The sequence below is a fragment of the Ambystoma mexicanum genome, chromosome 6q, assembly GCF_040938575.1.
Source record: "Ambystoma mexicanum isolate Mex_15411 chromosome 6q, UKY_AmexF1_1, whole genome shotgun sequence".
Lineage (NCBI taxonomy): Eukaryota > Metazoa > Chordata > Amphibia > Caudata > Ambystomatidae > Ambystoma > Ambystoma mexicanum.
Genome location: NC_090937.1, coordinates 694,472,169 through 694,495,793, shown reverse-complemented (window position 1 = coordinate 694,495,793; position 23,625 = coordinate 694,472,169). Strand labels below are relative to the sequence as shown.

Genomic DNA, 23,625 nt, shown 5'->3' with positions numbered 1-23,625 from the left:
TCACGCTTCAGGTACACCCAAAGTATTGCTACCCAAAGAGTTGCCAATTATAGATGCCCAATGTCTCCTTCATCTCACGTTATGCAGGATTAAGAACACCTTCCAGGCACACAAAGTCACTTTTCAAATGCTGCAGAACGAGAAAACGTGCTATCCAAAGACGGCAGGGGTGATATGTTTGAAAGAACCGTTTTTTGTAATACAAGGGACACTTTTTTCTGATAACAAGTGGAAGGATGAAGAAGTAATGTGCAAGGCGGAAGCACCGAGAGGTGTGGCACCAGAGAAATTGCAGTGGATAGAAGAAACATGCACACCAGTATGGAAAGAACACATTTCAAAACTAACTTGGGTAACCGCCATTGAAAAACCTTTCAAACTACAGAGCGAAATAGACTATGAACTATGTTTTAAAGGAGAGGGGAAGACCTCCATGGGAACAAACAAGAGCTGTAACAAGACCCTCACCATCCCAGATCTGAGAAAAGGGACAGCTGCCCTTATGGACACGTACTGGGTATGCGGCAACCAGGCATACCTACACCTCCCCCCGTCATGGAGTGGCAGCTACTCAATGGCCACTCTGCACTCAGCCCTAATGGTAATACCGGAGAGCCACATCGACGGGAGCAAAAAGACACAGGAACGCCCGCAACAGAGTGCAGCCCAGCCAACTGCGGAGTCGCAAATGTACGTCCTATCTTCCGGAAGCAAGGGAGAGTGCTGACCCGTAACAGACGTGCATCAAACTACATATCAAAGGAATCATCAGAACTATTGGCTCAGATCCCAGATAAATATCGATTATTCAGCTCAGCAGAAACATTCTTTGCCTCACTGGTCTCAAGTGTCCAAGCAAGAGCAAATGCAAAATGGCTCCAGATAACACGCTGGGAACTGATTCAGCTGGCGAACGACACTGAAGAAGGGTTCAACGTAATCAAAGTGGAACTAAGGGCTTTACGACTGATGACTATGCAAAACAGGTATGTCCTGGACCTGTTGACGGCAATGGATGGAGGTGTTTGCCGAAAAATAGGAAGTGCCTGCTGCACTTTCGTACCTTCTGAAGACGCAGAAAATGGCTCCCTGTCCCATGTGATCGAGGCAGTCCACAACCATGGGGAAAAAATGAAAATGGAAGGTGGAGCAGAAGACAGTACATGGTTCGATAACTTCTTCTCCTGGGTCCCCTCATGGCTTGGAACAACTGTGAAATTTTTGATGCCAGCTGTGGTGTTCCTCCTTTTAATTTTTTTCCTGTGCCAGGTGGGCCTTCGATGTTGTGCTAACGCAGTACCTAATGGTGCAATGATGATGGTGACAATGGGCAACACTCGTGGGACAGTACAAAACATGCAGGAAGTGCAGGTGCAAACAGGAGCAGATGACACGCCAAGATATCAGCTAGTGCCTATCTATCACGACAAAGATATCATAGATAAAGCGTGGCACACCACCATTAGAGAGCCCCGTGTATTAGAATGGTACCAGGAGGTGTGGGTGGATTTGGCCGGAGATGGCGGATGTATCTACCTGACTTGCACCCCAGATGAGTATGCCAGAAGAGGGGAAAGCTTACGAGGGGTGTGCAGAGCATGGATGCCCATAAAAGGCACACCTGCATGGGATGAGGCAGTGATTGACGAAGAAGAATGTAGGAGGTTGGAGGACTTAAAGTATTCGTTACTTAAGTAACGAAAGGGGGGAAATGTAGGGGAGGGGTGGTCCAAGGGACCCCCCCCTGGCCTGCATCTCCACCCCAGGTGAGGGCCATGGCTCATCGGGCGTCCCCTCCTTACCACCAGGGCCCAGGTGGTGGATGGCTCACCTGCTGAAGACATTGCCCGCACGTATTAAATTTAAGCTAGGCCTCAGAAACCATTTTTTGTCTGCTAAAGATGGTGTGAGCTCAGCGCGCTGTAGCGCGGCCCCCACCTTCGGAAAGTTTCAGTCCTCCCTGTCTCCGCAGCACCATGGTAGATCCGCTGCAAGCCCGTTCCCACGAACAAGACGGGCATGATCTAGCGTAATACATTAACATTGTAACAGTTCACCTTCCGCAGTGTATCACTGCTCCCACAATGACCCGGTCAGCAAGGCCTGGGCGATGGGAAGATCTGTAGAATGGTCATCTGCTGAAAGCAGACAGGTACCCAAATATGAATGTAAGAAACCACTTTTAACACATGTATCCTCTCCATACAACCACTCTTACTAAAGAAACCTGTGAAATTGTGTAATTATCGTACATGACACCAGCCGTAAAGGACCCACACCCCTGCAGTGGTGTGCAAATGATAAAAGCATTTCCGGGGGATTATTCTTCATAAGTATCATCGAAAGCCCCACGCCCCGCGGTCCCGCGCCACAACTGAACTGATGCTGCTAGGGTACACAAGAAAACGAATGTAACCATACCAAGGGCACATGTGAAGAGTGTGCGAGAATGCACTCGTCACACGTGTACGTCTAAGCCCCTCACGTGCCACCTCCGCCACGTACAGTGGCGAGTTACTTTCTATGTACTCCACCAACCCAAATACTACCTCACTTACTGCAAATGTATATGCATATAACTAAATACTGTAGTTGTTAAAACAGTGTATGAATAAGGTGCTCAGACTGGGTATATTCGAGACACATCCAGCAAAGTTTAAATGCATGTTTCAAAATGATTTGAATAAGTATTATAGAGTGTTCAAATGTTTGTGATGTTTTTACCTAAAATCGGCAACACACGAGGGAGATACCTTTGTGAAATGCATGCAAGGCCATTCCCCCTCCCACCCTGCAAAGGCTGCCAAGACATGAGAGCAGAGGCCCGCGCTGCGCTACTCCGCCTCCCCCAACCAGACTGGAGCCGCTTCAAAGATTTGTAGCCCCCTCTGCAGCACCCAAGGCCACGGCCCGCCACCTGCATTATTTACAGCACAGCAGTAAACCTCCGCCTGAACACACACTTCCAAAGGCGCCCCCTCGTAAACCCCATAATCCACAGGATCATCTTAGACCTATGGCCCTGTGCAATCAGGACACCCAACACTTTGACAACACACAGCAGCACATCTATAACAACTTCTAACAAGACAGAAAGACCTGTACCACCCGTCCCAGGCCCTGAAACTTAGCACCTCGACCGATGGCCCCGGTCAACAGGACACTGGTAACCATGTCCTGACGTATTACCGCCAGACCCCTCACAAGGTACATTCCTCCTGTGTTGCATTAACCTGTAGAATAACCTATTGGAAGATTTACTAAAGAAGATAATATTGAAATGACTGAATGACTGCGGTGTGCATGGCCTAGGGCAAATAAGTCAGGAAAAGACATTCATCTCTGACACTGGCCGCGATGGCACAACAACACCGCCCGGATGAACTCAGCCAACCTGCCAGGCCCAGCCCAACCCACGAGGATGACCAATGACGTCTTCCAGCCAAAGCCAACCGCATCACAGCAGCACCTATAGTTAGTCATCGCCACCCAATCCCATCGAACTTGTGCCCCCTATAGTGTGTAGGTTCTTATGACGTTTTTTGTAAATATATACGCCTGTCTTTGCTATTGTCAGACAGAGCGCTCTCGGAGTTTGCAGAGTTCTTTGCATGCCATATTCTCATTGATAAACTCCCATTTAAGCTCACCCGCACTCTGTCTTGGCCTTATTCCCGATTTGGGAGAGTCCTTCATTGTCTCTCATTGTGGGGAGGATCGTGCTGGCTGGGGACGCTTACCTTCACTTGTCACTCACCACACAAACATGCATACACACACTGCAGAATCACTTCGCCTCTTCAGCAAATACCTCACCTGCTCCACAAATCTCCTCCCTCCTAAATCCACCTGGTTTCCTGGCCGTCCTCCAACTCCAACTACGACCTCTCCCAAAAAACACACAACCTCGCTTAAATGGCCCTCCTGTTGGGAATGGATGACTCTCCCTGGCCAATTGGGCACCGATTTCCCCACCTGTGTTGTATATGTGCAGTGAGAATTGTCAAAAGGTAGACGGGCCCAACCCATTTTCGCTGTGAAGGCCAGCCGCGATGAAGCCATGGCTACTCAGAAAGCACTGTGTCCATGCTCCTGTTCGGGGGCTGGTGGCCAAAGCCCCCTATGGTAAGTATAGTTCTTTTTCGAATTAAATATTCCACCCAATAGTCCCTGGTAGTCTTGGGTCTGGAGCGCAGTGCACCGTGCAGCCGAATGCAACGCGGCTTCCTCTGCTGCCACGTTGTTGCTGCTTGGGCGGTTCTCTCTATCCGGGCTGTGTCCGTAGCTCTATCAAGGTAATGCTGGCAGTGCTACTGGCTGGATGGTTGCTCTTTCCATTTCAGGTCTTGTCTTATCCGAATTCCTTGTGGTTCACATAGGGTATTGGAGGGTGCTCATCTGCGTTACTGCTTTGGTTCAGATTGATTGATTCTGGGAGGGATAAAAGAGGATAGCGAGCAACTTGTTGAAGCGGTATGGCACGAGTCAAAGGTGGTATGCACAACAGCACACTATCACAAGGGCGGGGGGTGGGAACCGAGGCCAGATCTGGCCCTTAGGGCTAGCTCTGGATTTTTCTCTATGCATTCCGCCCCCAGCTGAAAGAGGTTCTTATCCTCATTTGACAAGGTACTAGCCTCATCAAAAGCCATAGCGGGGACAACAAGCACCATCACTAGAGCAGAGGTAAGAAAACAAAAGAAAAACAAGCAGTCTCTGGTTGCTTGGAGCAGGGGAGGCAACACTGTCTATATTGTCTACAATCTGAGCAACATGAATGGCAAGAAAGCAACTCTCTGGTCCTAGTATATTATAACTTTCAGAATGGATAGAGACCACTGGACAGATCATCCGTTACAAGAAAAACCATCAAGAGATGCAGTGCTAGTCAATTTCACTTTATTGTTGGAGGTGGGATTAAGGGTGGGAAACAGCTGGAGGAGGAAGGTAAGGCTGATTGTAGTGAGCCTCAAGAGGTAATGGCTAACCAACCACAATGTAAACGTTCACTTCCACTGAGGCCATTGCTCTGTGGTTGATGGTTCATTCCTATGTCAGTTTCTTCGGAGTGCTGATAAAGCAGTCCTCCTTGTGCAAACACGGGGGATGTGGTACATTTCGAGCAGATTTGGAATCTGAAAAAGCTAATTTCTCCTGCAAGAATGCAAGGAACCTTTGAACAAGTCTCTCATCCTCGTCGGATCTTTCAAACCCTTTCTTGTCTCCTCTCCCCTCCCGCTCCTGACATCTCTTCCACCTCTCCTCTTTCTCCTTCTGACTTTGCTAAATTCTTCTCTGAAAAAATGATTTCTCTTAGCCAAAAAATGGTCTGTTCTCCTTATACCTCTCCTCTCCCCTCCATACACCCCCCTTCGGCTAGCTGGTCTACATTTTCTCCTATCACTCCTTCTGATGTCTCTCTCCTCTTATCTAAATTTCAGCCCACCGCCGCTCCTTCCGATACTATTCCAACCCTTCTTATTCCCAAGATGTACCCCCTCTCATACCCTATCTTACCTCCTTCAATACTTGTCTCTCTACAGCCACCTTCCCTTCTGCCTTGAAACATGCTACTGTCATCCCTATATTGAAGAAGCCTTCTGCTAATCCTCTTCTCGCTTCTAACTTTCGCCCAATCTCACTCCTACCTTTTCTCTATAAAATGCTCAAACGATTAGCCTATTCTCGGCTCTCAACTTTTGTCACTACCCACTCTCTCCTTCCCCCTTCTCAATTTGGCTTCTGCCCCAAACACTCCACCGAGTCTGCCCTTACCTATGTCCTTAACTCGCTCCTTACTGCTCGCTATTCTAAGCAATCCCCTATCCTTATCCTCCTTGACCTCTCTGCTGCATTTGACAAGTCGATCACCCCTTACTTCTTAATACTCTCTCCTCCCTTGGTTTCAAAGGTTCTGTCCTTAACTGGCTCTCCTCTTACCTCTCCCACCGTTCTTTCTCCATTTCTTGGGGCGGAAGAACCTCTACTACCTTCCCTCTTGATTACGGTGTTCCCCAAGGCTCTGTTCTTGGACCCTTTTTATTCTCTCTTTACACTTCACTCCTTGCCCCCATCATCTCCTCCTTCGGAATTTCTCACCATTTCTTTGCTGATGACACCCAGCTGTTCCTCTCCTTCTCTTCCTTCACCTCTGACCTACATCTCAATCTCTCGTCCTGTCTTACTGCCATTAAAAACTGGACGTCATCTCACTATCTCTCTATTAACACTGATAAGACTGAAGTTCTGTTCTTTCCTTCTAACACACTTCCTCCTCCCTCTCCCCCTCCAACTATTCAATTTCCCCCTTCCAATCTTCCTATTTATACCTATCCTCACAATCTTGGCATTTCCTTTGACTCTTCCCTCTCCTTTACTCATCATATCTCCATCACCTCTTGGGCATGTCACCACCATCTCTTTAACATACATACATACATCGTCCAAATGTTTCATCTCTCATTAACCTAGTGCCTCCTAAAAAGGTGAATAGATGTTCTAGTGTTTCATTCACATTATGACATAATCTACAGGTGTAGTTTTGCCAGCTTGTGCTGACTCATGGAGCCAGGACATCTTGCGTATCTAGGCAATTTTCTCTACGGCGCAAGAATACCCACCCATCTTTCCTTTCATGATGGACATTTTAAGTAAGATTGTCTCCTCCTTTCCCATGGGCTACTTGCCACATAGTTTTAATACAATTTTCCTTCCTTGGGTGATCATAATTCCCATATAATCCCACCCGAGTGCTTTCTTTTTTTATAACTCATCACTCTTCCTAGATCCTTTCTACTCAAATCTTCCTTCCAAACAAACCACTCTCGATCAGAAAAGACTTGCACTCTTCTATACAATTCCCTAGGGACTGTTAGTTCTGGTATCATACTTTCTTTCAACACCCATCAGATGTCGTCCATTTCTGCCAACCAGATCTTTATTCAAATTATTTTACTTAACTTTAATAAGTATTTCAACGAACACAATCCCAGTGCCAGCCATGTGTTTTGTTGGAAGCGACTTGGATATCCCGAAAACCGGTTTCCAAAGGCATCCTTCTAACCTCTTCAACCATATTCGACACATTTGGGTTCTGTCACTAGGTTACACAGGGTATAATCTTAATTTTGTAAATATCAATCAGGGGCACTTTATTGAAGCCCCCATATTTTCTGTTGAAGCCCCAAAATATCGCCCATCAGTGCACAGGCTTGTGTTTATTCTTTTACAATGCTTTCGCTTTTGAGATGGAGGTGTACAGCCATGTCCCCAAATACATAAACTTTGTAACTATTTCCAAGTTTCCGTTTTCCTCCTGCCAGCTTATTACCGTCTCTTTTTGTCTCCTTTGTGGACCTCATAACGATTTTACCTTTCGTGAAATGAATGGTAAGTCTATTCTCCCTCGCACATTTCCCAACCCTGTCCAGGCTTCTTTGAAGCCCCACTTTAGTACGATCAAAAATTACTATGTCCTACAAAAATCCATAAAATCCTTGGCTGGCCTAGCTTGGGGGCAGGATTATGAATCAATTTCAGAGTCTCGTCCATATCCGCCAGGTTTATATTGAACAGACACGGGGCCAAAACTCCTCCTTATTTCTGAATCATAGGACCAGAGTTACAATCCCAGTTTCCACACATGACCATAATGGAATGATCCTACGCAAATCACCTGATAAGAATGCAGTGGTGGGTTAGGGCCAGTGCGTTGTTGCCAGTGGATGATGCTGCATCATGACTTACGTGCCACTAAACTGCACCTGCACCCAGGCCACCAGTTACCCGTCCTCCCCTATGAAGTGCCCACCTTGAGCGCAAGGAAGTCATGATCATCAATGTGAAATAATACTAGAACCCCTACAAAATGGAGGAATGGTACCTGTGCCAGATGTCTATCAGTAACACATTAGAGGCCCCATCGTGAAGCATGGGCACAGTGTGCACGTACAAAGCACAACATGTAGAACCAGGGAAACCGCCAGTGAAATGCTGCCTGCAAATACCCCACTTGCCAGAGGACTGGATCTGCTGTTTGCCTGGTCAAAACGGTAGCACCATCTGCGCATGCCTGGAAACGCCTGGCTGTACAACATTAAACTGATCAGGAAAGAAAAATGCTGGCATACAGAGTTGGACGGCCACCATGGATCCGGTTTGGTTTTGTAGGACAGAGGGTATGAAACACCTACCACTCAATTTTACTACAACCAGCAACAGGCAGAGGTTGATTGCTCTGTTGTACATCAGAAAAAGGAAGCATTTATTTAATTTACATTTTCTCCACCCAAGTTGGAATTCTAAAGAACCCGAAATTGTGTAATTAGGTGAAATCACATGGAACCATGGCAAACCATCAAAGAGAAACCGTAAACAGTGTCACATGCTCGTCGGGCCTTGAATTACATAACACCCTTTCTAATGTACAACGTAAGCCAGCTTCAGTTCCTTATTGCACAGCCACACAGGAAGAAGCATATGCTTCTCAACACAGGAGCGTTTGCTCATATAGAAACGGCTGTCACACGCAGTGGTCGAAGTGTACGAAAAGAAGTAGTGGAACTATATATACTGGCCAGCCCACGCTCCCCACAAAACCCATCAACACGTCCCCTCCCACGTGCACGCCAAATCCCCAACAAACCCACATGCTGTTTAAGGGAATGTTCAGTCAATTGCACTGAATTACAATTTTTAACTTCTTCCTACACTTTTATTTTGAAACAAAACCATTCCGGAACGTTTTCTTTTTCAGATAAAAGTATAGCAACAGTAAAACTTAATAAATAAAAGTAGAGGAGCACTGCTCCAAACCACTCCTGCCCACTGGTCACACTGAGGCTTTCCTCACACAAGGACGCTGGAGACGTGCCTTGCGGATATCAGGGGGATCAAGAGTTCATGCTTTCTGTAAATTTCAGGACTGCTTCCTGCTCTGGTTTTTACTCAGCATAGGAAATGGAGACCTGTCACCTACTTATGAAAGTAATCAACTTTTGAAGGGAGGCTAGCACAGGGGCAACGCGCTGGTCTTGGAAGCAGGACCATGCAGAGCAACAGGTTCGAATCCCGGATCCGTGGTTACAATCCAAACTCAGGTACAGTATTAGGGCATTATAAAATAAAAATGAAATAAATAACTTGCTTCCCACCAAATCCCCATTTGTTTTTTAAAATTTTGGCAGTCTCCAGGAGTAGTGATGTTAAAACTTATAGCATCCTCCTGTAACACTTGAAGGCCTGTTAATTAATCTTTTATAACAAGCGAAACACCGGGAACCAGTCTCTGAGTGCAGGACCCTGTTGCTCTGCACCAAGACAAGCATGATGCCTCTGAGCTATCCTCCCGACCCTGTTGCATGGCATTTATACTAGCCTGGGGAGCAGAGGCACATGGATTGAGGGGGGGGGGGGGGGGAGGGAAGAGAAGAGAGAGAGAGAGAGAGATTGAGATTGATTACATTAGTCGGTGGACAGGTGACAGTACCCAAGACAAATATAGGTACAAGAAAGTCATGATTAGGGATCGCGATTTTCCACTTTGCAAGAAAATAATCGAGTGTAATATACCCTGGAAGAACTGTCAAATTTCAGACAATACCTTGAAAATTGATGGTCGTGGCCATGGGCAGATAGGACTCCATCCGAACCCAGAGCAAACTGCCTGCAGCTCGTGGTGGCGTCTGGTGCCATTATTTAGCAAGATTACAAATTTAGTTTGGTACTTCAAAAAAGACAAACAGGTTGCCATATAGTGTCCCACCACCCCTACAAAGTCACAAGGATAGTATAATTGAAAAGTAGCGCCACAACCCTTTCCATGGTTATCCACCAAGTTCGATGAATTTCTATTGGATTATAACTGGTTTGCAACAACCTGCAATACTTCATGGATACCAGCATTAAAATGTGGAAGGATTGTCTCTGCAATGTATAGGCTCAACGCCTCGCCACACTCTGTGCTTACATTTTCACGTCTCTATGGCCACATCCTAGCCCAACCCACCTGTTCACTAGAGCACAGGCCTATTTGTATTCACCAGTGGGTTTGGTTGTCTCGAAGTAAGTGACCCAAACATTTTCATCCCTATCCCTCCACACCCACAAGCCCAGCTACACATCCACCCCTTTAGGGCATAAGAACAAAGGAAACGCTTAAAAAAGCCACCATCCAGTTGATTCAGCTCACGCCCCAACATCTACGATAGCATCATGTCTTGAACGAAACTACCAATAAGAAGCGCTGTACACAAAGGCTCGCTGTAGACATGGAGACACTCATTGGAGAGTGATGTCAGTGATAAAAACAGAAGAGGTGCATAGCATCATTGGGATGGCAAGAGAACAATAGGAAGCAGGTGCATTGTGAGAAACAGTGGACACATGGATGTTGATCTTCTTGAGCAAGAAAATAGCAGGTACATTCACAAACAAAATGTGCTTCAATGGCTTACCACAGGCAATAATCCAGTAGGTCAAAGAGTCTGGGGTTTGATAGAGGATGCGGTATGGAGCAACTCTGGCACTGGAATCCAGCACAACATCAAGTGTGCCCACCAGCAGACCTAGGAGAACGAAGCACAGTGTGGCAATGTCAAGGATCTGGAATGTGCATCTTAAAACAAACATTTAGAACATCTTTTAATTCCAAAGACAAGCAGCGAAAATAAAAACTTGTGAAAAATAAATGTCCGTGTTTCTAATGTTTTCATCAACATTTATTAAACTATAAGTATTGGTGTTTATTTTCTGGTAGCAGAGGGAACATAGTTTTGAAAAGATAAGCAAAACCAACACAAATGTCTAAAATGAAGGAATCTAAGCTTTACCATAAGGATACCTTGCATGAAGGCCACGCCACAGGCTATGTCTAAAGCAAGACTACTACCAAGAAAAGTACTATGCAATTTAGATTCGAAATCCATCATTCAAACGTGGTGGCGACTTTGGACATGAGGAGACGGTCCATGCCTTTTGTTAGAGGGAATTATCTTATTTCTGGGAAGTGCACTTTTCTGGCGGCAAAATAAATGTTTGCTTTGAGCAAGAGCACACCCACCCTCGCAATGGCAGTGATCATTTGCTAGTCCTTATTTGGTGATCTTCACACCTTAATGTCTGGAAACAGTTACATGCATTTCATTCAGATGGCAACTACACAGGACCGACTGGTCCCCTCCTGGCAGCCCAACGACAAAGGACATTCTCGGGGACACCTGACTTATTCTATGACTTCTGTATGCACCGCCCATCACTCTGCGATGGAGAACCTAAACAGTCCATCTCAAACCAGCTCATCCAAGACTTCTACTCCTCATGTCTCAGCGAAAAGTCCGCGATCTGCGATGCCAGGTATTTCAGTACAAACGTAAAACTTGATTGACATTACATTCGTCTTATCCTGCCTGCCAGTTTTCCTGCCTACTACTGACAAATGCACAGTAAAAAGTCTCGGCCTATGTAATCTTGCTTACCCATCTGTGTTTGTTTTAGATCTTGTTTTTAAATTTAACAACAGTTTGTCCCGCTTCATCTTCGCTGGGATGCTCTTCCATTCGGTTGCTTTACTGGAACACGTTTTCTAATATACGCTCTAGTCATTCGTTGCACAACTCTTAGCTGATGATCTGTGCGCTGAACTGAACTGCTAGGGGCCAGTGGTAGCACCAAAGGGATGACCGTGTGCAAGTAAAGCCAGATGGCTGAGCTGTATTGGGCAGGGACTGGATCCCTAGTTCCAATGTCAGGACATGATTGGGGTACATGTGTTGCACTTTTTAATAATTGAAAACACAACAGCCAGGTGTCACAGATGGCACAAGAAAGGGTACAAGTCTCAGCAAGGTTTATTTCAGTTATCTGTTCCTTAGGACACGGACCTCACTCTCATCTAAAACGCACCAATCCGCCCTAACACAGGGGTCCCTACTCACAAGGTTAGTTTGTACCGCAAATTCCACCCGTCTAGGTTTTTACTGATTCTAGAAGTGAGGACCTAAAGGCAGAACGCCTTCATTGTCTAAACACCCTCTGGGACTTCCTAGACTGTCCCTACTCTGTCCACTGGTTGTTTAATCGAGCAGGATGTTGGATTGTACCTTCCTTTCTGGCAGGCCCACGTATTACTCTCTCTCTCCATTGCCGATGTTCTCCTCTTACTACTGTAAGGAAGGCATGGTATCAAACAGTGAAGACAGACCCAAGTGATCACAGTTCAAGGCTGTTTCTTGAACTTTGAAATGGGTTGGTAAAACGCCCATCTAACCCTACATCTAAAGATGGGAGCAAGCCACGACCATCAAATAATAATAACGCAGTCGTAGTAGAGTCTTGTCAAAATAAAAAGGGCCCATACTAATAAACCTACTTCCAATCATTACTTCTAAATACAAATGGTGTTGTAAACAAAGTGATGCAAAAGAAAAGTGTTCAAGAAGTGATATGTCAGTATAGTTGAGCCGTGGGCTTCCCTTCCCCACTTTTTCAGCATGGGACAATGCAGCACACTCAAGCTTAGCACATATTCGAGCTTCTCTAGCACAAGGATGCAGTTCAAAATCTCAGTATCAGGGCCTTCTGTGCCAAAGTCTCGAAGGATTTTCAACTGTGCGCTGGATTTTGCTTGACCCGTCGCAGGACCACTTTGATTCACAATTTCTTTCTCATTACAACTGTTTAACTTTCGCTTCTGCCACTTCTCAGTTGGAAACCTTAGAAACACCTTTGATTGAGTATGCAGCGCGGTGAGGGACCACTCGGTCAAGGGCATCACATCTTTCCTTTCAAAGTTCAAGCATTATTTATGTTATTTAATTATTTGTACATTTGTAGAGCGCAGCAAGCCCTGAAGCATCTAGGCACATTAAATTAAGAATATGATTACAAGTTTGTTTGCTGTGTTCGTGATGTTACAGTCGTACCACAAGGCTCGCAAATATGTTGGGTTACATACAGGTTGTAAGGGAGCATGAACATTGATTGATTACATATACAGTTTACCCTACACAGTTGTCTTACTTGCATATAGTGTAGTGTATGCCCTGGACGCAGTGTTAGCAAGGTTGATCATGGGAGGTTGGTGGTGCTTTAGCCGTCTTGGATGAAAAGCCAGGTTTTAAGACTTTTGCAGAATGACCAGAATGGCACGTCCACTCTGAGAGCTACTGGCATAGATTTCCAGTGTTTGGCCGCGATTACTGGGAAGCTACCGCCGCCAGCTTTTTGCAGTTTGAATCTGAGGATAGTAAGAAGGTGCGAGTAGGCTGAGCGGGTGGGTCTGCTCGTCTGAGCTTTAGAGATTTGGTTGGCAAGATAGACTGGGTCGCTGTTAGACAAGCATTTGTGTGTTAGTGAGAGGACTTTGAATTTAATGCAATCACATACTGGTAACCAGTGGAGGTTGCGCCTGGTAGTGGAGTTCTGATCCATTTTGGGGAAGTTGAGGGCAGCTCCGATTGTGTTATTTTGTGTTATTGGCAACATACTGATGTTTTGGAGTTGCAGTAGTCAATTCTCACTAGGATGAGTGCTCTGGCTAGTTTGATGCAGTTGTCTGTCATTAGGAAGGGTCTGCTAGCTGTGATCAGTTTGGCAGTGTAGGCAGCCGATGAAGCAATAGCATTGACTTGTCTAGTAAGAAACAGAGATGAGTCCAAATAGACTCCTGATGCGTTTACCCCTTGGCCACTGTGATGATGTTGCCATCGATATTGAAGGATTTGTAGGCTTGCTTTAGTGAGTTTAATCTGGGGGGCAGGAGAGGTTGCCGATAAGAGTAATTCTGTTTTTTTATCATTCAGAAAAAGCTCATGTTGTGCCATCCAACCTTGGATTGTGAGGTAGATATTGTTCAAGAGTATGGTGTCAGTATAAAAGTTACCTGAGAAAGGTAGGAGTATTTGGGTGTCGTCAGCATAGTTAGTGTATGTGACGCCCAGTTTGTCGAGGAGGTCAAAAAGCGGCTTAGTAAACACATTGTAAAGAGTAGGGGAGACAAAAGATCCTTGTGGAACTCTGCATGTGACTGGGACAGGTCGTGCTGCTGCAGTGAAAGAGAAGACTCTTGTGGTGCTGTCTGCTAGGAAGGATTTGATCATCCATTTTATGGCACTAGTTGAGAAGTGGGCGGTGTGTTCCAGGTGTTGACAAAGGATATTGTGGTTAACTAGGTTGAATGCAGCTGAGAGGTCTAGGAGGAGGAGAATTGCCAGGTCGCCTTTATCCTTGATTTGATCTTTTGGGATTTTGAGGTCCAGGAGGGCAGTTTCTGTCCCATGGCCTGGACGGAAGCCTGATTGGCAGAGGCCTAAGAGGTTTCCGAGTATTTTTGAATTTGTAGGTAGGCGACTGTAGTAATTGGTCGGGATGTTTGGGTGTAGGGTCAATTTTTTGTATTCTTGGCCATTCATCAGCAGTTAAGCTTTACTTGCGTCTTTCATTACACGCGTTTTAACAATGTTCATTCCAGCACTTGTTATACAATGTTGCTGCTTGCAACCTTGGCTTCATCAGACTGGTCTTGTATCGGTCTCCCCAACTCACCGGCTGTGTTGATTTCGCCCACGTTACCTTGTTCTTGGAGCCAAGTACGGTACCACAGCAGCTGCTGCTGCTTCTCCCTGACTCGATTAGTCATGTAGGAGGACCGTAGGTATCTCCGACACACAATGCAGGATTTGTATCATGGGCTTGAAGAGGGTTCGATAATGTTTGCCCTCAGCATTTGTTTCACTTTCTCGACCACCATCTGTCTTTGGGTTTCCGGGAGTCTATATGGTTTCAAATGGACCACTTTTCCCTTTGGAGTTCTGATATAATGATAAGTGCTGTGTACTCTCCATGGTTTCTCGCAGAATACATCAGGGAATGTTGTGACCAGATCGTTTGAGTCTTCTTGCTTTTGTCTAGATAGCTCTTGGGGAATCAGTTCAAAATTATTGATTTCCTTCAATACCAAACAAGACAGTATCGAGGCAGTAGCCGAGGAAGGATTTTCTTTCCATTCCTTTAAGAGATTTACGTGGTTAAAGCGAGTCTTTTGCTTCCTATCAGGTTGGGCTATATTATAGGCACAGGTTCATTTTTGCTCTAGCACCTAATATGGCCCCTGCCACTTTGAGACAAGTTTATTTTCAGAGGTCAGTAAGAGGACGTCTGGTCCTACCGAAAAGGATCTTAAGTTTACCTTCTTGTCATAGGTGGACTTTTGTTGTGCTTGGGCTTTTTCCACGTGAGTATAGACTAGATTTAGAAGGAGTTTCATATGCTCTTGCAATCGGATAGCTCTTTGGGAGAGGGGAATAGGTGCCTCTTCTCTCTCTTCCCAGGTCTCCCAGAGCATGTCTAGGACATCTCTTGGTTTACTACCATAAAGTAGTTCTAAAGGAGAGAATACGGTGGATGCCTGTGGGGTCTTTCTTAATATCCGTTCGAATTTCGTTGGGGGAACCAACCCTACAAAGAAATGGTAATAGGTGTTTTAAGATTTGTTGAGTTGTGTTCTTCCACATGGGGGAACGCCTCGGAGTATCGGGTAGCGTAATCAACTATTACAAGGACATATTTGTTACCCTGTCTAGAGGTTTTCAACGTTCCAATGATATCCCATCCCAACTCAGGAGAAAGGGACTTCTATTATTGGTAAGGGGTAGGTAAGGGAATATGTGCACTGGTTTTCTGGCAAATCTTTCACATGTCTGAATAAAGTTCTTTATGTCAGCATGGAAACCTGTCCAGTGGAACTTCCCACTGATCTGAGCTTGGGTCTTAGATTGTTCTAAATGTCCCCCTGTCAAATGAGAATGTGCAATCTCTAGTACGATCATCCGAAGGGTTTTGGGGATTACTGAGTTTTACTTAGGCCTTCTCTGGAGGTTTCCTTTCTACACAGTAATATTTGCTTTAGGAAGAAAAAAAAGCGCTTCCCTTCTCGAATCCTTCCCCTTCAGGAATCACTTGTAAGAAAGCCTCAGAGTGCTGGATCATTTTGCTGCGCGAAGGCTAGATCGGGAAGGATGGTAGGTTCTTCTTCCCCCTTTGCCTCAGTGGTAGATGGTCCATCGGCTTCTCCAAAGCCTAAGCTACCTCTCTCAGTTTCGTCTGGTTCACTTTCTTTAAAACAGGGAAATAGAGCACTTTCACGAATTCCCTGTGCAATTTCGTCCCCACGATGTACTTCAAATCGAGTTTCGCCATGGTTCTGTAGGAGAACCGTTAGGTCTCCCCGGACGTCGGGGGATCTATGACGCCAGCTAATACATCCATACTGATCTTCCAGCCCAGGGCAGATTTTGGGGCCAATCTTATATAACACCCTGCAGGGGTATTAGGACTAAGTCAGTGGGAATCATACCTCTTTTCCTGGAGGGATAGTAGCTTCTCTGCTACTACAGATATCAAAGCCTATGGATTCTTTTGTGGCGAAATAGGGATCTGAGGCTCCATGACTAAGCTTCTGGAATTTTAGGGTCCCCCAATTTTTCTCTATTAAATCACATCCCACTCCTGACACCCATGTAAAGAAGGCATGGTATCTTGATTGTGGATGCCTGCAACCCTATCAATGCATAATGAACAGAAGATTGGGGGAGGAAACTTCTTTAATGCACTAGCGTACACCTCAAACATTCCAGAAATATGACTCTTATCGTTGGAATGCGAGGAGTTAGAATAAATTGATTGAAAATGATATGTACTTGAATGCGTCAGCACTCAATCATATATATTCAAGAGACATTTACACAGAAATGAATAGTCTGGCTATCAGACATTTCAACAGGAAGCCTCTATAATTAGTGGCGGAAATCCATTAGGATGACTGCTGATTGCACTTAAAAATAACTTCAGTTATAGTTGCGAAATAGTCTCATGTAGAATGAAAAACATTTTGGCACTAGATATTGGTTTTCGTAGTGTTAGAGAGATATGCAATTATCTGCTAATTAATATATAATGGCACCCCTGTCACTCCCAGAATGAAAGCTTCATTTTACAACTTGTGAATCTCCTGGAATGTTATAAAGTTGTAGTACCTGATGGAGAAGTAATACTCGCTGGAAACCTGAATTCTACATGCATTATAGCTTCAAATAATGAAACTGCTGACATGCAAAGGGACCAGGGACACAATCGAAAAAAGGGATGTGGTAAATACTGGAATAACGTCTGTAAAGAGCGGGGTCTAGGCATGCTAAATGGTAATGTCCAGGGAGATATTCCTAGTCAGCCAACATGGCAGAGAGATCTCCATTCTAGGATATACTATTTTTTTTAATGAATCTCTTTTCCATAGATGTGAACCTCCTGGTTACAAATAATAAATGGAATGAACATCAGTTTGTGTCAGCCAAGTCTCTATACAAACATAGATGTTAACCCAAGAAAAACCTGTGTTATTTGGAAATCAAAGCACATTAGTGCCTTTAACGATAATATCAGATTTTTTTTGATACTACTACATTATCAGAAACTATGGAAGTATTTAACCCAGATACATTCCCCACCTTTATCTATAATGAAATCTATTAAATGTTGAAGGGAAAGGTAAACTATAGCATACAAATTCGATATCATATTTATGAGGAATCTATATAAAATAAGATCATCATACGGCAGCAGATTATATTAATTCTAATGCAAATTGCCCCAGGTGAGAGAATGGAAAGAATAAGAAAACAAAAGCAAAAGTATACAAAATGGGCCAAACCTCATAGAAATGTATTATTCCAAAAAGATGGTGATTGTATGCTGGAAGCAATCATGAATAATAACGCAATGAACTTCTGAACATATGTCCAGAATAAGGCTAACTACCAAATGGGTACTCAAACCAACCCTATATTAGAAGGCACGTGAGTGACGTTACTTACCGATTTATACGAAGGTAACATAATGTGTCAGTATAAAGATCACTCGGTAGGCCCACGGAACATGAAACTCCCATACGAGAATAACCTGGAAATCATTTTTTTAAATCCAATTGACGGGCACCAGGACCTAACTGCTAGAGTAACAGGGTTTTAAGGGAATCTCCAGAAACATGGACTACTGCACTACTTACATTGTTTAACAATATTCTGAGAACCAAGTCCTTTCTTCAGTTGTAGAAAACCCAACATATTCCAATATTCAAAAAGGATGGTCTTGCCCATCCAGCTAACTATCGCCCTATTGTCCTTCTGGACGTAGATAGTAAAATGTGTGCATCACTCATACTCAATGAAGTAGAAGAATCGTCGATTAAGGTAGGCCGGCTATCTAAATTTCAAACTGGTTTTAAGGAGGGAATAGGCACCGGGTTGAATGGTCTTATAGTTATGCACAAATGGAAAAAGCATATGGAAAAAGGTGCTTGCCATTTATATGTTGCCTGTGTGGATTTGTCGCACGGTTTTGATATGGTTATTGAACCAAGTTTGTGGTTAAAACTCCAATGTTGGGACTTCCCTGAAGAATTATTAAATATTTTGGTTAATATGCATGATAAAACAACGTTAAGAGTGAGGCTCAACATGGATGGTACATTATTCAGAGAAACTCCTACTAGTAAGGGGCTCAGACAGGGTTATCTGCTGGCCCCTTGCTTATTTAATTTGCATGTCTCAGATGCGGGTGATCAATTGAATCCTGCAGCTTTCATCCCCCGTAGATAACTGGAGAAAAACATTTTGTTAAGCTACGCTGATGACATTATCCTTCTCTACCACACCCAATTGGAGCTGCAACATCTCATTGAAGGTTTTCAATCTTATATAATAGAAAATGAATTAAAAATCAACCCATTGAAAACTAATATAATGTGCTATACGAGTACTAAGAATAAACAAGCGGGGTACTGTTGGAAGCTGGGGGAGGAAAAACTGATGTGGTTCAAAATAAAATAAGTAGTGAATCACCAGAGGGGCGTGGCTTAATGGCTGCGTGAGTGGACGTTCCCTGGAGGAGCTCCCGCAGATCGGTTATTGATTCTTGTGTAAAACGATGGTTTTTGATGGATATGCACGTCCACAGCACACCTGAAGGAGTATGAAGATTGGGGGCATGCACCGAGCGTTAAGACAGCCCGATTGACAGCAAGACGGAGAAACCGGAGCTGTTGCAAGAAACGAAGTGCCCGTGACTTGGGAAAACACAAGATGGCCGAAGGTGGACAAAGGGCCATAAACCGATCGCGACACTGTTGTGGATCGGGTTGGCCAGCGCAGCACAAATCACGCCAGTAACGGAGGTTCGAGATATGAGGCATCCGGCTCAGGAGTTGCCTGGAGAACTTGGGTGAAGGAGGGTCCCGCCGGATCAGTGTGCAAGACAGCGGCCAGAGACACAGAGGAGCGACGGTGGATTTCGGTCCCGAACGTGCAGCAGACCGTGGTGCGGTTTACATTCGAAGTGCAAACGCCTGGTGCCCATTACAGCGACACTCTAACTTGTGGCCCTGGGAAGTACAGAGGCCCCCGCAGCCCCCGTGCCGGGGGGGGGGTGGACAGAGCAGGTGGCGCCACATCGCTGCGGCAGAGGCTGCTGCACAGGAGCCCAATCGGAGCAGCAATGTGCTGAGCCTGGACCGGAGGCACCTGAGACCCGTTGCGCTAGAGCGCATGAAGCCCCGGAGGCAATATGCCACCCGGCATCGAAGGGCTTAGTGGCTTTGCTCTGAACGTCGCATGCAGCACGTCCTCAGCACAGGCAAGTGCGCCTACAGTGAGAAGCTGCGAAGGAGGGCACAGACCCAAATATTATGATACCAGAGGCACCGCTTGGTAGCCGCATATAACACCAGCTGAGTGGGGAGGTCCGAGCGCTGGGACTGGAGGCATAACAAAGAGGCACTGGGGCTAGCAGCGCTGGGCACCAGATGCTGAGGCACACCTGAAAGTTCGGCTCCTATCAGGAGACACGGACGCTAATAACGCAGTATAAGTGCCCACGCACAACAAGCGGGGAAGAACAGAGGAGGCAACGGGTCATTTGGAAGGGGCCCCGGACCTGAGAAACCCACACTGCCTATGGTACAGATCGCCCCTGGCACTTATGTGTGTGCCTGCAGGGAGAAGCCACGGGTGAGGGCATGGACCCATATGTCATGATGGCGGCGGAGACCAAGGAAGGGTGGCCATAGACATTGGCGGCAGGGAGTGACCTGGGCATTGGTACGGAGAACAAAGTGGAGTGGCACTGGGGCCAACCACGTTGAATATTGGACGCTGAGGCGTGCCTGAGGGCTCATCCCCTCACTGGAGCTCCAGATACTGCTAACACGGAGTTGGCGGCCCCACACCAGGCTAGGAAGGACAGAAACCAATGGGCCGCTGTGAAGGGGCCCCAGTCCCGAGGAACCCACACCGCTCACGGAATGGGGCAGAGCAACACGGCCCACATTTGGGCCTACTTTCAATACCTGGAGGCACGCCTGAAGCAGCTTGCACGCACATGGAGTGCAGTGAAACTGGCACGGGCAGCACCGCCAGGCGAGTAACCGTGGGGCCTAGTCGGAGCACGTGGCTGATGAGTGCAGTACGCACCCCCGACACGGCCGAGTTGGTTCCAAACTCGGGGCACCGCTCAATACGGAGCGGGATAGTAGGAGAGGGGCTGTTGGGTCGGCCCACACCTGGTCGGAACAGAACGATGTCTAACAAGACGATAAAACCAAAGGGCAAGCAGCCCGCGCTGGACGACTATGCCAAGGCATCGCCAGGGGCAGAAGGTGCCAGGAGTAAAGATAAGCCCACTGTAGGGAGCGCAGAGGCGCCAGGCACGATCCAGGAGGTGCTTGCCGCGATTGAGGACTTGAAAGTCGCCTGGGAAACCAAACTGGGACTGGCCATGAACGAGCTTAAAGTGGCACTGGACCTTAAGGTTGGGGCGGTTCAGGAAGAAGTAAACCTCCTCAGGCAAGACGTTAGGACAATGGCAGAGCGCACCGGAGAACTGGAAAAGGAGATGGCCCCAAACACGGCGGATTGCGCCGCCCACAAATCGCAACTTCATTCCCTGGTGCAGCGAGTGGGCAACCTGGAAAGCAGGGTGGAGGAGGCAGAAGAACGTGTCCGACGGAACAACATCCCCATTATAGGGTTGCCTGAGGGAGCCGAAGGGCCCAACCCAACGGAACACTTCAAAACTATGTTACTTCAAGAAATAACTGGAGGGGTGCTGTCCCAGGGGTTTGCTGTTGAGAGGGCGCATAGAGCTCTGATGAGGAGGCCACCACCCCTCCCAGGCCGATAATTGCAAAGATCCTAAATTACCGGGATCAGGAAAGGATAATTGAATTCTTCCGGAAGGGTGGAACAATTGAAAGGGGGACAGCAAAGATAACTGCATACCCAGACTACACCTTGCAGGTGCAGCGCAGCAGGATGAACTTTGGGGCAGTGAAAAGGAGACTGCGAGAAACAGGCCACAAATATATGCGGCTTTACCTGGCCAAACTGAAGGTGTTCCACAGGAACAAAACCCTCTTCTTTGAAACCCCGGAGGACGCCACGGGTTGGCTGGATATGCAAAGCAGCCCCCAAGAATCGGGTATCCAGACAGGAGGTGAAGAAGGATAAGTAATATGCAGCAGCGGCACCTAGGGTGGCGTCGCGCAAGACACTGGGACTGGAATATAGTCGGGGAAGGTGTTGCTTGGGAAGAACATGCATGTGGGATCCGTTTGCAATGAAGTGGGGACGGGGGAGGAGAAGGGTTATGTGCAATGGGGTGTAGTTGGGGAAGGGAGGGGAGGGGAGGCTGTTGGGAGGGTAAGGAGCCAGACTCAGTGTTACCAGGAGCAGAAAGGGAGGCTAAGAGGAGAGGCAGGATACCATGTCCATGGCATCGGGTAATCTTAGGGTGGTGACCTGGAATGTGCAGGGCCTCAATAATTACCCCAAACGGAACAAAGTGATGATGTACCTCAGAAGGATGACAGTCGACATTGCTTTATTACAGGAAACCCACCTCACTAAAGAAAAACTGGAGGTGGTTAAGAGAAAATTGAAGGGAAGCGTCATGGGAGCCACATACTCAGCATACGCGAGAGGAGTTGCTATATGGGTGGCACCGGATGTGCCGTTTCAGCTGCTTAGATCCACTGTAGACCCGGAGGGGAGAATGGTGGTGGCGGAGTGGCTACTGGAGAATCGAGAAGTGGACATTATGAATCTATATGCCCCTAACCAGGACACAGCTGCTTATTTTAGGTCCTTATATGGAAAAATCTTCCCCACTGCTGGGTGGAGCGATACTGTGGGGGGGTGATTTCAATTGTACCCTGAATCCCAGGGTAGACAGGTCAGATGGCAAGCTGGACAAACCGACCCCAGCAGCCAAAGCACTCTGGGCATTGTTGTCAGACCTCAAACTGGTGGATGTATGGAGGAGGTTGCACCCAACAGACGGGCAGTATTCGCATTACGCAGTGCCGTACGATCTGCACACTAGGCTGGATTATGTGCTCGCTTCAGAGGAGGTAGCGGAAGAAATGGTGGGAGCAGAATATAAGGCCAGGGTGCTCTTGGACCATTCCCCCTAGTCCTGGAGTGGCGATACCACCCCCCTAGGGCACGTATCCCAACGTGGAGGCTTAGAGCTGAGGCCCTACAGGACTCGGGATTCCGAGAGGACCTAAGGGAGGCCATCACGGAATACTTCGACATTAACACTGGTAGTGTGCAATCAGTGGGAACGGTATGGGAGGCATTCAAAGTGGTGGTGCGAGGGGTTGCCATATCTAAATCTAGGGGGCTCCAAGGGGATATTGGACGGGAGTTACAGGATACGGAAAGGGAGCTAGAGGATTTGATGCGTAAAGGGGGGACCTCCCGGGAAGATGGGATAAGGATAAGGGAGTTGCAGGGGGCTAGCGGAGAGCTCTGGGACAGCCTATGCAAGTTGAAATATAAGAAATACGTGGAGAGGCAACATGCGGGCGGGGACAAGCCGGGAAGATTGCTGGCCTGGTTATATAAAAATGAGACACCCGGTCAGTGATTAGAGTTATTAGGGGGGAAGATGACCAGATTTATGACACCCAGGACGGCGTGAATGAAGAGTTCCTCAGATATTATAAATGCTTGTACGAGGATAGAGGCGGAGACATGGGCCAAGAAATTTCAGAAACATTAGAGGATATGGGCCTGCCCACCCTAGACGACCTGGAACGTGCGAGCCTAGAGGCCCCAATCACCGCAGACGAACTGGACACAGTGATCCAGCATCTGCCCACGTGTAAGGCGCCTGGGTCAGATGGACTGCCGAGTTAATTTTACAAAGCGTACAGGCAGGAGCTGCTCCAGCCGCTGCTGGCCATGTTTAACGAGGCCTACGAGCGGGAGGAGCTGCCAGGGACCCTGCGAGAAGCGGCGATCATCCCGCTCTTGAAACCAGGCAAGCCGGAAACAAACTGTAGGTCGTAGAGGCCCTTATCGATGCTCAACCAGGATAGCAAAATACTCACAGCGGTGCTCGCCAATAGGCTCAAGTTAGTGATTGGCAAACTGATACACCCAGACCAAACAGGTTACGTCCCCGGCAGAAACATTACAAACAACCATAGGAGGCTACACCATATCATTCACCAAACAGAGAATGACCAGGGCGAACTGGCCATTGTGTCATTGGACGCGGTCAAGGCCTTCG

The 23,625-nt window shown here is 46.7% G+C and overlaps 1 protein-coding gene across 1 annotated transcript in view; it reads right to left on the bottom strand.

Annotated features, from left to right (window-relative positions):
• Positions 1-23,625, bottom strand: part of TBC1D9 (TBC1 domain family member 9) — a 573,450-nt gene that overhangs the window by 444,285 nt on the left and 105,540 nt on the right. Inside the window, exon 2 of the mRNA XM_069631194.1 lies at positions 10,455-10,565. Within this exon, the coding sequence (XP_069487295.1) occupies positions 10,455-10,565 (111 nt within the window). The remainder of the gene's footprint in view (positions 1-10,454; positions 10,566-23,625) is intronic.